The sequence below is a fragment of the Chrysemys picta genome, chromosome 5 (genome assembly GCF_011386835.1).
Source record: "Chrysemys picta bellii isolate R12L10 chromosome 5, ASM1138683v2, whole genome shotgun sequence".
Lineage (NCBI taxonomy): Eukaryota > Metazoa > Chordata > Testudines > Emydidae > Chrysemys > Chrysemys picta.
In genome coordinates, this window is record NC_088795.1 from 67332648 (window position 1) to 67348793 (window position 16146).

The window sequence follows — 16146 nt, forward strand, 5'->3', positions numbered from 1 at the left end:
AATGGCTCAAGTCCAACACAATGTGCAAGCCTCTCTCTTGAAAAGTCCAGTGACCTCAAACTTTAAGTTGGTTCAGATGCACCCTTCACCTCACCAAACATCTGTTGACACATATGAAGTTACGGTCACCAACAACAGGAGACTGAACTGGACACCTCTGAAAATGTTTGCTGACTACCACATCAATGTGTCCAGAATGTCTCAAGGCATGATGACTAACATTTGAAGATTATACAAACAAATCTGGACACTCAAGATATCCAATGCGATACTGGTCTCATTCTGAGACATGTAAATGGAATCCTGTAAGTAGTAGCTGCCATGAGACCCAGAGAAAAGATTAGTATCTTAGTGTCATCTGCGAACTTGCATAACTGAATGTTTAAAATATATTGCAATATCTTTTTAAAATTCTGCCCTCTGGTAGAAAGGCTTTCCATGCTACTGAGTCAAATATGGAACCTATGAATAAAATTCTGAGTTGGACAGAGATTTGATTTTTTTGACATTCAGAAGTTGTCCCACGTCTGAGGAAAAGGTGGCTGTAAAAGCAATGAGGTTTAATAGATTCATGCAAATGTCAGCCTTCAATAGCCAATCATCCAAATAGGAGTAATCAGAAATACCCTGCATTCTCAATTGAGCCGCTACCACAGAGAGGCAATTAGTAAAAACTCTTCATGCTGTGGGCAGGCCAAATGGCAGCACCTTGTCGTGGAAATGGTGTTTTGCTGCCACAAAATGAAGGTACTTTCAATCATTGTCAAAAGATTGTCAAACTGGCTCTGTGGATATGGGGAAAGTGGTGGACATGATATACCTTGACTTTAGCAAAGCTTTGATACCGTCTCCCACAGTATTCTTGCCAGCAAGTTAAAAGAGTATGGATTGGATGAATGGACTATATGGTGGATAGAAAGCTGGCTAGATCATTGGACTCAACAGGTAGTTATCAACAGCTTGATGTCTAGTTGGCAGCCAGGATCAAGCAGAGTGCCTTAAGGGTCGATCCTGGGGCCGGTTTTGTTCAACATCTTCATTAATGATCTGGATGATGGGATGGACTGCACCCTCAGCAAGTTGGCAGATGACACTAAGCTGGGGGGGAGATATAGATACACTGGAGGGTAGGGATAGGGTCCAGAGTGACCTAGACAAATTGGAGGATTGGGCCAAAAGAATTCTGATGAGGTTCAACAAGGACCAGTGCAGAGTCCTACACTTAGGATGGAACAATCCCATGCACTGCTACAGGTTGGGGACTGACGGGCTAAGCAGCAGCTCTGCAGAAAAGTACCTGGGGATTACAGTGGATGAGAAGCTGGATATGAATCAACAGTGTGCCCTTGTTGCCAAGAAGGCTAACGGCATATTGGGCTGCATTAGTAGGAGCATTGCCAGCAGATCGAGGGAAGTGATTATTCCCCTCTATTCAGCACTGGTGAGGCCACATCTGGAGTACTGCGTCCAGTTTTGGGTCTCCCACTACAAAAAGGATGAGGACAAATTGGAGAGAGTCCAGCGGAGGGCAACAAAAATGATTAGGGAGGTGGGACACATGACTTACGAGGAGAGGCTGAGGGAACTGGGCTTGTTTAGTCTGCAGAAGAGAAGAGTGAGGGGGGGATTTGATAGAAGCCTTCAACTACCTGAAGAGGGATTCCAAAGAGGATGGAGCTAGGCTGTTCTAAGTGGTGGCAGATGACAGAAGCAATGGTCTCAAATTGCAGTGGGGGAGGTCTAGGTTGGATATTAGGAAACACTATTTCACTAGGAAGGTGGGGAAGCACTGGAATGGGTTACCTAGGAAGGTGGTGGAATCTTCATCCTTAGAGGTTTTTAAGGCCCAGCTTGACAAAGCCCTGGCTGGGATGATTTAGTTGGGGTTGGTCCTGCTTTGATCAGGAGGTTGGACTAGATGACCTTCTGAGGTCTCTTCCAACCCTAATCATCTATGATATCTATGAAAATATGTTCCCTAAATCAAGAGTCACAAACTAATCTATGACTGAAAGTGAAGGCAAGAGTTTGTTAGAACCGAAATTTCCGAATATAATTGTACGGATTTCTTAGGTTTAAAATTGGATGAACCACTCCACTTCTTCTGTATCAGAAAGTAACTTGAATAAAACTCCTGATCCCTCAGGTGTTTGGATACCTTCATTACAGCCCTTATGAGAAGTAACTTCTGAAAGTAAAACAACCCCATGAGACAGTTCGGTGAAAAGGAAAGGGCAGGGGAAACTGAAAGGTTTTCAAACTGAATGGAATAGTGGTTTCTATAATTTCTAGGACCTATTCCTCCAATATAATAAGCCTTCATTTGCTGATAAAATGGGCTAGCCTATCACCAAACTGAGGAAGTGAAGGGTCCTTGCTGATTAGTGCTGGTCACTTGATACTCACATCAAATCTCAGGGTTGGTGTGCAACGAAGATGACGGAGAGGTAGCAGACTGCTTAGGTTTAAGACCTTGATTTAAAAAAAAAATCACTTTCTATGCTGGCTCTAAAATGACATACCCTGCTCGCGCTGTTGATGTCTTTGATTTGATGAGAAACAACCCAAAGATGACTGCAGATAATACTGTCTGATAAAAGAAAAGAGGAGTAAAAGGTCTATTCCTAATAGAAGAAATCAAGCCCAAAGAGCAGGTCATCAATCTTGTCTCCTTCAGCTTCTTCAGCAACTCATCCATCTTTTCACTGAGAACACTATCCCCTTCCAAGGGGTGATCTTCCATTTTAATTCTAGCACCCAGAGTCAAAGAAGAGGAACAAAGCTAAGAATGTCTCCTTGGAGTAGCAGTAGATGCCAATGCTCTAGCAAAAGAGTTCAAGGTGTCAAATGAAGTCCAGAGACTATGCTTTGCCACAATTTGAATCTCTGTTAGGATTGCATTTGCCAGTTTCCTTTTGTGATCCAGCAAATCCTGCACACACAGTGCCATCTTTAGAATTTATAACAGGCCATAACAGCTTGGTAAAGTGCCACCCTAATACCAAGAACATTTTTCTTCCTAGAGAATTAATCTTCTTTCCCTCTCTATCAGCAGAGGTGGAATGTGCCATGTAGAAGGTCTGTGCCAGGGCTCAACCCTCCCAGGCAGGAGGGGAGCCACACCAACTCACTACCGGTGGGACAGCGGTACAATTCGCTGGGTCCGGGCTCAGGTCCTTTGGCACAGGAGCTGCGCACAATATAACCGTTAAGAAGCTCAGGCCCTCTGGTGCAGGGGCTGAGCAACCGTACAACAGTCTAGGGAGCTCAGGCCCTTTGGTGCAGGGGCTGAGCAACCGTACAACAGTCTAGGGAGCTCAGGCCCTCTGGTGCAGGGGCTGAGCAACAATACAACAATCTAGGGAGCTCAGGCCCTTTGGTGCAGGGGCTAAGCAACAATATAACAGTTAAGGAGCTCAGGCCCTCTGGTGCAGGGGCTGAGCAACAGTACAACAGTTAGGATAGGCCCAGGACCCTGTTCCTGAGCATTGGATGAGGAGGAAGCCTGCCACCTGTGTGCGGAGGTGGCAGGGGGGGAACGCAGGCCCACCAACTCCACTGCGTCCCAGCCCGGGGCCCTAGCAGCGGCTACTGCCGCTGCGGGTCAGTGGGATGTCCTGACCGAAACACACTGACATCGGCTCATCCGTGACTGCAGCCTGACCGGGGTCGGCTACCTCCGGGCTACTTCCAGGTTCCCCCTCAGGGCCTACCTTGTCCGTGGTGCCGGGCCCAGTCCAGTCCACCAGCATGGGCTCCTCTCGGCCGAGGCTTGGTGGCAGGTCCAGCAGCTCCTCAGGGAAATCCGGCCAATTCAGCTCGGGCGGTTCCTCCGGGTAACAGCAGGGCCGGAGGAGCTCTGGTGGCGTCTCGCCTTCGGGGTTGGTGTGGGGGAGTTCCAACGGCTCCTCCCAACGATGGGAGCGGACAGGCTCCAGTGGTTCCTCCTCGTAGTGGGCTCGGGGTAACTCCGGCCAGTTAGGGCCACGGCCTCGGAGGTCTCCCGGCCACGAGCTCCCCGCCGTACGTCTGCTCCCTGCGGTGGCTGGGGCCGCACTGAGCTCTGGCGGCTGGCTTTTATACTTCCTGTCCCGCTCCTTGACTTCCGGGGGGCGGGAACAGGTGGCGGAGGCTCTGCCCACTTGGGTGTCTGTAAGGGCACTCCCCTCTGCTGGGCAGGAGGGGAGCCACACCGAATCACTACATGCCTGTCCAGACTTCAACCTGCTACTAGCAGCAGCCACTATCAGTGAATTAGATGCAGGGTGTGTATGGAAATATAAAATCCCCTCCAAAGATATCTGATATAATTTGTCTGCTTTCTTGGCTGTAGACAAAAAGCAAGAGTGGTCCAAGCTGTCTTACCAGGCTGGAGCACACCAGCAAGGATTGGTAAAGACATGGGGGGGGGGGGGGGGGTAGCCCTATGAACACCGAATGAGATATCTTCTCCACAGGCACTAAAGGCAAATTCAAAGTGGACACCAAATGATCCACTAAAACTTACCTCAGGTGGTGGCTCTTGGTCATGCTGCCATGATGCATCAGACCCTTTCTCCCTAAAAGATTGGACACAAAGATATTGAGAAGCTTTTAATAGCAATCTAATTAACTGGTTAACAAGAGATTCCTAATTCTGTGACTTCATCTAAAGTAATTACTTTACAAAAAACAACACTAAGATAACAGATAGGCAGCTATGGCACCTTGAATAAAATGTAAGTGTATTTTAAGCTCGTTTTTAAAACAATTTCTAACTGGTTAGAAATATATTTCACAGCTCGGTAGATAATGCAGTTACTACACACCATTTCTACAATGCTCCTACTTTGAGTGAAAAGAAGGCTTCATATAGTTAATATTAAGCTTTGGCTGAGTACTTTTTCAAATATTTTTTAAAGCCAAATTGTTACAGTAAACTGGGGTACCTGTTGCATGGCCATTCTCCTTCCTAAGAGTCCGTTTTGACAATGGCACAGCATAGTTTGGAGGAATAGATAATGTTAAAAGGAGGTTCTTCTTACTTATGGCCCTGTGTCCAACCAACTCATCCTCCTCCATATTGCCACTTCAGGTTTGTGCTTACCATTGTGTAACGCCAACAGACCCCGGTTGTCAGCAGGCGGGATCGAACCTGAGAGCTTAGTGCATGAGCCTCTACTGCATGAGGTAAAAGCCAACTGGCTTGTTAGCTAAGGCTGCAGAACAGACTCATTAATCTCTCTCTCTCTCTCTCTCTCTCTCAGTGGTCTCCGTGCCACTAGATGGGACAGAACACCAGACCCAGAAAGTATGTGGGTTACATATGCACTCCCCTTTTTCCCCAAACCACAATAATCACACACTATCTCTTGCTATCACTTTCGTCTCATTCCCCTTTCTGTTATTAGAAACCCCTCATACCCACAACCACCACCAGCTAGAGAATGCATTCAACTGTTCTAGCAGGTTCTCTGCAGTTTACTTATTGGCACAATAGAAAGATGGCTTAAGGAAACAAAGATAAACACTTCTTGCTTAACACAAAAGATGAACAATTACCAGTCCTGAGTTAAATTTCATTCAAAAGTCTGTAAAAAACCCCAAAGATATCAACATAAAAAGCAAATGCAAAAAAATGGTCAACTTAACGATTGTCCCTGAATTTCCGCTAGTCAGTCTTCTGCAAATTAGCAGGTATGAAAAGTTAAATTGTACTATCATCCATTTGTGAAAACATCAACACTATATAGCAAACTTAAATCATGATATTTGAGAGAGTTTATGCAAGCCTTTTTTTAAAACGATGAAAATATCTTTCTCCATATTTCTTACAAATAATAATAAATAATAATAATAATAATAAAACACTTTGATCTGCAATACCAAGATATTTGCTAAGATATTTGTTTATGATAGTGTTCTATTTCAGTGGTAAGCCATGGCTTGAGCAAAGTACAATGGAGATTTCTAGAAAGCAGTATTACAGTTCTATTATCCCTTTAAGTCACAGCACCAAATTGAGATGGGTCAGAGTTACATTGCCTCAAACTGTGTTATGGGAGGAATGCGATCTCGGAAAGGTAGAATTCTCCAGTCTGCACTGAGCATGCTCACTGATACACCCCTTCAAACTCTCCAATATACCATTATGTCCCATCTCCTCCTAACCTTCCCTGCCATTCTTGGTGCGTTTGGCCCACAGAATGAGCAGTCTCTGCACTCTGTGGAAAGTAAGGGTATGTGGGAGGAGGAAGAAGTTAAAGTAGGGTACAGCCTGGTGAATATTATTATATGTAATGAGGGCCATAGTGGTCACTTGTTTGTTTGTCTCTTACTGAGTCTTTGGTCTTGTCTTCAAAGACTGATAATTCTGTTACCATAGGAATGCATATACTGCAGAATCTATACATTTTGAGTGCAAATACAGAGTTGTAGGAATTCTCCTCTTCTTCTTCTTCTTTTTTTTCTAAATGTTCTTAAGAATATTTCCTGGGGTACACATTTCTGGTTCTTTTCCAAAAAATAGACCGTGCCGCTTCCTGCAGCTCCCAGTGGCCAGGAACGGTGAACTGCGGCCACTGGGAGCTGTGGGCAGCCATGCCTGCGGATTGTCAATATAAACAAACTGTCTCGCAGCCCGCCAGCAGATTACCCTGATGGACCACAGGTTGCCTACCACTGATCTAAAGTAAATGAACAGAGAATTACTTATCTGAACATCTGTTGAAATTATACAGTTCAAACGCACATAATGGAGAAGTAAGGGGCCACTAAGTGAAGAAGCCCACGCCTGTAGAGAAACTCAGTGAAAAGAAATACAATCACAGGAACATGAATTTAACAAGCACTACAAACTGAAGAGAAGCAAAAGATAGGACAGCAAGAGTGGAGCTGGACTTACAATGAAGGAGAGGAAAAGTTGATTCCTCTCTGAAATGACACAGTATACTACTGAGAGTAATTGTTAATGATGCATTTGGTGTTAACTGTACAAAGTAAGGAAGAGTGTACAAGCTCACAAAAGTTAATGTGTTGTTAACTTACAGTTCATTATTATAAGTAGTTGGTAATATGCTGTATTATTTACTTTCCAGCTACAGTTTTGGGTTTTCCCTTTTAAACTTCTAAAAATTTAAAATTATCCCTTTTGTCTTGACTTGCCTCTGCGTCCCCTCACATTTAGTATAGCCTAATCTAGTCTGGGATCACAGAATATGGATACAGTTAAAGCTGTATTAGTGGCTGCAAGCAATCTTAAAACTGTAATTCCCACAGGAGAATTAAGACAGACTAGTAAATTCCTAACGCAACATTACTCAGTGAATTTCACCTAATCAAATACTTTAGAGTTCTGAATCAAGCTCTGCCACTGCCTCACTGTATTGCCTGGTGAAGTCACTGAACCACTCTGTCTCAGTTTCTCTATCGATAAACTGCGGATAAAAATGCTCAATTACCTACTTCACAGAGATATTGTGAAAGATAAACTAGTTCTATTTTTATAGCACTTTGTAAATGTAAACCACTATGTAAGTAAGTATTAAGTATTATTTACTATCTAAGAAGTAAATAAAAGCTAGTTTCAAAACTGGAGTTTTAACTGAAAGGATGAATTCAAATTCTTGATAAGGAAGAAACAGATGTAAAAGATATCGGTGTACCTGGATTAAATTTAATGGCTGGTGATTTGCAGGAGGTCAGACTAGAGGATCTAATGGTTCCCTCTGGCCTTAAACTCTACAAAACTAACATTAAAGCAAGAGATGTCTTCTATCAAGGTGGAGCAGATAATGAAAATGACCACTGTATATACTCGTTCATAAGCCGATTTTTTTTTTTTTTTTTTTTTTTTTTTTTTTTTTAGTAAGAAAGGGAAGTACCAGAGAAGGTGGTCGGCTTATGAACGGGTATAGAGAGGGAGAGGTGGGACACAGCCCCTCCCCACAACAGAGGGAGCAAGGAGAGGCAGCACAGCCAGAAGGGAAGAGGCAGGGCCAGAGTCTCTCCGCTTCTGGCTATGCTGCTCTCCCCCCAGCCTCCAAAGCAGCAATTATGCAGTAACCATACAATTAAGATTCATACACAATAGTTTCAGAGTAGCAGCCGTGTTAGTCTGTATCCGCAAAAAGAAGAACAGGAGGACTTGTGGCACCTTAGAGACTAACAAATTTATTAGAGCATAAGCTTTCGTGGACTACAGCCCACTTCTTCGGATGCATATGCATATGCATATGCATCCGAAGAAGTGGGCTGTAGTCCACGAAAGCTTATGCTCTAATAAATTTGTTAGTCTCTAAGGTGCCACAAGTCCTCCTATACACAATAGTATTTGTAGCCTCAAATTAGAAGATATTTGTTTCTGAAAACATTTGACTTCCAATTTTTTCCTCATGGAAAAGCCAAGATACCTGAAGGAATGTGGAATGTGTCAGGAGTCACAATCTTTCCTCAAGCATCTAGGCTTCATTCCCTTTTGGAACAATAGGAGACAGTAGTCCTTTATGAAAATGGCTTTTTTCTAACGGCAACTCTAACTTCAATGTTCTTGTGAGCTATATGATGTCAATCATTTCGAAAGAGGGTGATATTTAATAGTTTTTTGTAATAACACAATTTATCAGGAGGAGAAGGAGAAACTTTCTGTTATGAAGAATAAAGGAAAAAATGACTTTTAATCCTGTAAAGCTTCTTTAAAGGTAGCCAATGAACTGTAAGTTATAACTATATGGGAAGCCTGAAGAGTTTGAACAGTTTCTTTATTAAGATCTCTCAGGACACAACAGTTGTCTGACACAGGATGCTAAGTTTCTTAGTGGACCCATTTTTTAAGTAAACTTTAACTTGGATTTATTTGTCAATTATCAGAAAATGTATTCTGTACCCAAAGACTAAGTGCTATAATTTTAGAGAGGATACACTGAATTCTTCACACATAAAATTCTTTAAGTGTAAAAAACTCAACCCCAACTATGGAGCCACTAGTGGGGCTTCCATGAGTTTGCAGCACTATAAGAACAAATTATTAGGATTTTTTTTTCCAATTTTGAAATATGTAGATTAAAATACATAAACTATACTACCCAATGGTTCAGGGAAACAGCAGGTTGCCCTCCAGAAAGACACTGCCTAAAAGTCTGCATTTTTTATAGCATCTGTGAGATATGATTGACACATTATGAATGTTATCTGTATGGTGTGTGCCAGCCCTTGACAGCATGAAAACTTCAAAGATTATTACCCTGAGATGGACCAGATGATATGGACCCATGGAATATTCATAGATCTTTGTATCAGAAAGTGTTAAATAGACTTGTGTTCCCGGCTCACTGTGGAATCTGGAATCATTAGAGGGCGATTACTATAAAATACCAAAACTAATTATGCACAAATGGTTTCCCTTGAGAGAAGGGACAATGACTAATTTTACCAATTGTTTCAGAAGACTTGGGTACAAAGGCTTTTGGGGGTATAAAGAGCCAGCTTGAACTGACAGAAGGGGATCCTTTATTTTGATTCAACAAATTGACGTGACTTTTGTCTAAGTGGGGGCCAAACACTCCAAAGGATTGAAAGGACTGGAATCTGCCAAGGTCTCCACCGGACTGACGGAGAGACACTGATAAGTTTAATGTAGTGTTTAGACCATTTTATTGTTTTATATATATTCTCTGTAAGGCTTTTATCCCAAAATAAATGTACTCTACTTTGAAAGAGCTGTTTTGTTACTTGTAACTACTTGCCTATACTATACATAACCCTTAGAGAATGCAAAGTGCAGGTGCTGGACTCTGGTCAGGCCTGCTGGAATAATCACACTGAAGTGCAGGAGGCCTATAAGCCTTGAACTCCAGTCTAGAGAAAGAGGGGTGCATGCCTCTGCCCAGAGAGAGGTTACTGCTCAAGGCCTGAGACCTAAGAAAGTATAGCTTGAGCAGATCACCGAGGGGATCAAAGCTGCAGTTATCCTGAAACTAAACAGAATCTATACTCAAAGCACATAAAACACAAAAATCCTGGTAACTTTTTTTTAGGGGAAAAGTAGAGGAGAGTGAGGGAAACAAGTGTCATCTTGTAATGAGTATAAAAAGTTATATTTTGAAACACAGACAGAAAGTAGAAAGGTGTTTTATTTTATTTACTTTTTAATCTATGTTTGGTTAATATATCTAACTTAACTTGTTAAGGGCTCGAGTCACGAAATTAAGCCTGGAACAAAAAACCTCACCAAACAAAATGTGTTCTAGAGAATTACTACATCTATGATTGCCATGAAGGCTGTTGTGATCCCTATGATGGACAGATTGAGGAAGAACACCAAGGTACTCATGTTGATTGATAAGATACACAAAAAATATGTACTAATATTGATAGTTCTTATCACTTCCGAATGAGGAACCTACTTATTCTAGATATTAAAACCCACTTTTAGTATTTATTAGGAAGTATCAATCTATTTAATGCATCAGTGGCAACTGAGTTATCTGAAATGGGTTTTATTTGACTTATGTAAATTCTATGGACCATAATATTCCCTTTCAATGCATACATGAAGGGAGATTCCTCTGTGGACAGATCTCCCACAAGAAAGGGTGACTCAGGCTCCTCTGTGATAGCATTTCCTCTCTATATCTGGGATCTGTGCTGGGAAGGGGTGGAAGAAATGCACAACATTCTTCTCCAACTCCACAGAAATTGGATAAAAGATAATACATCTTCTCTGTATCCTCCTCAGTGTTCCTAGAGGCAGTTGTTGCCAGGGGAAGTCCCTGGCAATGCAGCTAATGGAGGAGTGGGATTTCCCACTGGAGGCCTAGAGTGCCTCTGTTGGACTGGCCCAGCCTACTGGGGATCCAACAGTTTTAAGCATAGGCTCTGTAGCCTTTTCTAGCTCCTATCCCCAACCCTGAAATAATATACCTGGCAGCTACATGAGGGATCCCTAGGAGGTTGCCTCCCACGGGTCTGTCCAGAAAAAGGGAAGAGCTGAGCCCAAATTTATTTTCTTGTGTATTAACTGAATGCATCCAGATTCTATAGAATAAAAAACAAAATAAGTTTGGAAAAATACTATTATTGTTGGGTACTGCTGAAGAGACTGGTGAAATTTTGGTCCCAAGAGCAAACAGAAGAGAGGTCCTATGCCAATCTAAACAAAAAATACATATGTAAATGGGGGAGGTCACCAAAAAGCAATAATGGATAGTTCTACATGGCTCTTATCAGTGAATGCTTCTCTGGGGTTTGTCTTGAAAACAAGTAAATAAACTGGAATTTTTGAAGATTTAATTTGAAACTTATTCAGACAAATCCAAGCATCTGTCAGCTTTCTCAAAGGCTCCTGCAGCTGTCAAAGGCAGCACTAATGAGCCCATGCTAATCATTAAGCCCAAATGTCAATTATATTTAAGATAGTAACTGGGTTTTAACTGAAAATGACAGTTTCAGAAAAATTGTTTCAGCTATCATAATACTAAACATCTGGTGTAGCAACCTGTCCAAAAGTAATATAAGAAGCTTTTCTGACCACAATTTTGTTACATAAAACTTGTAAATAGAAATAACTGAAGTGCATATGTATATTACCTTGAAAGTATCTAATAGCAGCTGCATAATGGATATCAAGGGGAAAATTACTAGCAATTCTACTTGCACTGTTCTTCCCTCATCGTAGCATTAAGTACCATGGCTCCACCAACAAGGAAGCCAGGCAGCAAGAATCTACAATTCCAAGTGGTTTGAAGTCAGACACAGTAACCCCTCCCATTTCTACCTCAGTCAACAAGAAAATTCTTTTAAGGGACTCATCACCTAACGAGCATTCCCCAAGAGAGAAGGAAGACAATAGAGAGAAGAAGATAACAGTCAGTTATTGCTAAGTACATTTCTGCTGAGATACACATATTAAGCAGATACAACATGTCAGTAAGAATAAAGGGGAGTTAATATTCTCATAGCAGCACACATTTCATACTCTGAGCCTCAAGTGTCTACAATATGGTCCACAGATTATGGCATTGCACTGGAACTAATGAGATCTTGGTTCAATTCCTGCTCGAGCAACAGACTATCCATGTTAGCTTGGGCAAGTCACTGTAGGTACCATGTGTCTCAGTCCCCCCGTCTGTAAAACCACTGATAGCACTTCCCTGCCTCACACAGGAATCGGGAGGATAAAATCTATTAATAATTGTGAGGCACTCAGAACCAACAATGATGAAATACAAATACTTAGGAGGGGAAACCTGCTTTTTGTTGTGTGTGTGCACAGTTGATTATTCCTGAGCAGCAGAAGACTGCCAAATTGCTTTAATGGTGGAATGTAACTCTTGCCTTTGATGTCAGAGGAACAAAAACATCTCTCTTCCCCACCCTCCACCCCCAGAATTTCTGTAAGAAAACAAATGTCTGTCAGAAATACCAAAGCGAAGTATCAAAGGGAACCTGTAGCTCTGGTAGGCCATTACATGACACTTTGCAGCCATACTGATTGCCCATAATACTCAAACCTTGCTATAAGCCAGACAGGGAAACAATGACAAACTTGTCATCCTACTTCTGAGCCTGGCTTTTCTTCCTCATCATACCACAACAGTTCACATGACTAGAGATACTAAATAGCCTTCTGCAAGAAGGGGTAATAATTCTTTGATTTTTGAACTTTGGCATTTATTCTTACGATTTACAAGTCCATCAAAAGGCTGACTTATCAGAAATATTATGTAACAATAAATCTTAAAATTAAACTCTTTAGATTGGACTTCATGTTTCAGACAAGTGTATTTTCCTTTTTTAGCAGGTGATTATTCTTCATTAAAAGCATTACATTATTAACTGAACATCTACTTCCTCTGTTGTACTGGTTAACAAAACAAAGTGAGGTTTATGCATAAAACACTGAAACTTTACTTTGTTCAATATGGGCTGAACACAGGCTACATTTTCAAAGGAGATCATAGCTTCCCTTATGATCCTGATCTTCGAGCTGTTCCTTTTGGAGAAGTTACAATTATCTAGTCAGGAGCAGGACCTGGAGCATTATAATTACTGTCAATCATCAATGCTGGCTGCATAGGAGCTCAACATATAGGAGACCAAAGCTAGCTGTACTTGGAGCTCTGATTCTCAGGTCACAATCATAAGTCTCAGCATACCCAGATACACAGAGACTATGCTGATGCAGGATGAGAAAAATGCAAAGCCAGTCCTATAGCCTTGCAGATAACTATGGGCTACATCAGACAATGTACTGCTACTCAATATGACCATCCCCCACCCCCCTCCACTTGCAGCACATAGATGCAATCTGAGTTGTGTAATATTAACTACAGTTGCAGAAGTGCTATTTTGTCATAATGCTAGACAATGAATTTTATACTATTAATATCAAATTTGGAATAAAAAATCAGTGTCAGAGGGATTTTTATAATGGTGGTAGAGTCTCTTAGGACAGAAGAAAGCTTTCATTTGTGGAAGAAAGGAAATGAAATACATTACAAAGAAAAGGGGTGTTTTTTTTGGGGGGGGGCAGAAATTGTGCCAATTACAATAAAATTAAACTATTTCAGATAAAATAGTGACATGGGAACACTGGAAGTCTGATTATGTATTTTAGGTTGTTTTAACAATAATTTAAGTTTCAGTAATTACTCAAACACTTAGAAGCTTGAAGATTACATATGTTCCTCTAATAATTATCTTTCTACACTACTATATGTACAACTTTGTTATTACAGCATGGCTCTGAATCTCTGGAACAGTTTTGTTGGGGTGTTTTTTGTAGTAAGTACATGCAGAGAAAATTAGATTCTCTTTGTCAAAGTTGGTAGTACCAAATTTTTACCTTTTTTTTTAATTTTTTGTTCCTTTCCTGGCCAGTTTAAGATACCGTGCTTTGTTTAGCTACATTCCAATATATATTATACTAATATTTTAATAAGTTAGATACTCACTGTTTTAGTTTCTCTGTGAATATATACTGGGTGAAGTCTTCCACTGATGGCGCAAAATACACGGTATCTTGGATATTAATACCTTTTGCTTCAATATGCTCAGGGCTGTTAAATAGTAACACATAGAAGGGATGCAAAACAGGACCAAATATCTCATATATCTGAAAGGAAAAAAAAAAAAATCACAATTTACCTGAAGAAACAACTTCCAAAGAGAAAGACAACTGTGAAATTTTAAATGTAAACATTATTGGTTATTATAAGACAACATTAACTAGTACATTTTAAAAACTAGACATCAAATAATTAATTTTTTGCATGTTGAGATTTTGTGATCTGATTTTTTTAATGAGTTGTTTGACAGAGTTATGTTTGTCTTCTGCAAATATCACTGCTAAAAAATAATTTTCTTCTTTCCATATCTTTTCTTCTTGTCACCACCACACCAGTAGCAGTCTCTCACCAAATGCGCACTCCTCGTCCTTGCCAACATAGTCTTGCCTCTACCCAGCTCTCATTATCCTCTTCTACTGCTTTGACTCCCTCTGCTCCTCCCTGTCCTTTTGCCTTGTTACCTCTTTGCTTTCCTTTATTACTCTTTGTTCTTCTCTCTTTGGTCATGTTGCTTGTCAAAGTTCAGGGCAAGGCACTTATATTTTCCCCTCCATGGTCTACCAAGGGCAACCACTCTACATTACTGGATCCTCATCAGTCACCTTTTCGGACAGAGAACTACATCTCTATCCTTCCTGAATGGGTTTTTCCCCCCCCAGACTGCAAAGTTCCCTCCCTACACTGCGATATTTCTAGCAAGCTGAACTGCCCAAAGGCTCAGCATCTGCACTTTGCTTTCTTCCAGAGGTTATGAACAGTGTAATTGCCCACAGTTGTAAGTTACAACACAGTTTTCTAAGAAAGCACATTTATTATTAAGGTGAAAGCATTACAGAGAATACACTGAAAACAATAAAAGAACCTATAAGCATGTTAAAAAGCTTACCAGAGATCACCCCAACTCCGATCTCTGTAGGTATCAGTCCTTCAAACCCACAACTAGATTTCCCCATGCGTTACCAGTTCACAAGTAACTTAGATTCAGAACCACAATCACCACAAATAGTTCTGTCTTTCCTTTACAGTGCTCTTGACTTTAATCTTGATCTCATGTAACAGGTGATCAGCAAACAATGACCCACTCCTCATGGCATAGATTCTAAAGTATGGAGTTTTTTGCATAATCAGAAGTGGGGAATTTGCATTCACCCCCCACACATTCCACAGGAAAACCACTTAACACTTTCTGTTCCAAAAGCCCATTCTTGTCTAGCACATTGTTCAGTATAGTCCTTTGAATCCCCAGGTCTCACATCTCCCCCCTCAAAATATAACACACAATCCTGGTTCACAATAATATATAAACCAGGGATTCTCAAACTTTTTCTTTCTGAGGCCTCCCCAACATGCTATAAAAACTCCAAGGCCCACAGCAACTGTTTTCTGCATATAAAAGGCAGGGGCAGCGTTAGGGGGTAGCAAGCAGGACAATTGCCCAGGGCCCCACACCACGAGTGGGCCTGTGAAACTAAGTTGCTCACGCTTTGGCTTCAGCCCTGGGTGGCGGGGCTTGGAATCCCAGGCTTCAGCCTCATGCAGTGAGGCTTCAGCTTTCTGCTCTGGGCCACAGCATGTCTAATGCCGGCCCTGCTTGGCAGACCCCCTGAAACCTGCTTGGGGAACCCCAGTGGGCCCTGGACCCCTGGTTGAGAACCACTGATCTAAACCATTCATTTAATACAATATACCCCAAAGATACTGAAACTTAAATCAATAAGGTCTCCCTGGGATATAACAGGAAATTGCCTTACCACACAGTCTTCTATACCCAGGCCCCTACCAAATTCATGGTCCATTTTCGTAAATTTCAGTCATAGCACTTTAAAAATCTTGAACTTCACAGTTTCAAATATTTAAATCTTAAATGTCATGGTGTTGTAATAAAACATGAATACGTATTGTGACAGACCCAGACCAGTGGGGTACAGGAGTCTGGTAGAGGGCAAATATACTGGTCACTAGATTAGTAGTTTTCTGTTCCCTGAGTGACCAGAGAAGGGGCTGCATGAGAGTAATCAGGAACCTGCTAGAACCAGTTAAGGCAGGCAGGCAGGCTAATTAGGACACCTGGAGCCAATTAAGAAGAAGCTGCTAGAATAAA

General features: G+C 41.5%; 1 protein-coding gene across 2 annotated transcripts in view; it reads right to left on the reverse strand.

Moving 5' to 3' along the window:
- The window catches only part of NAF1 (nuclear assembly factor 1 ribonucleoprotein), a 75097-nt gene that overhangs the window by 13053 nt on the left and 45898 nt on the right, over positions 1-16146 (reverse strand). For both annotated transcript variants that reach the window (XM_005299356.5, XM_024106208.3), the window contains exons 5-6: positions 13932-14092; positions 4508-4559 (exon numbers count right to left, since the gene is read on the reverse strand). In XM_005299356.5, the coding sequence (XP_005299413.3) occupies positions 4508-4559; positions 13932-14092 (213 nt within the window). The remainder of the gene's footprint in view (positions 1-4507; positions 4560-13931; positions 14093-16146) is intronic.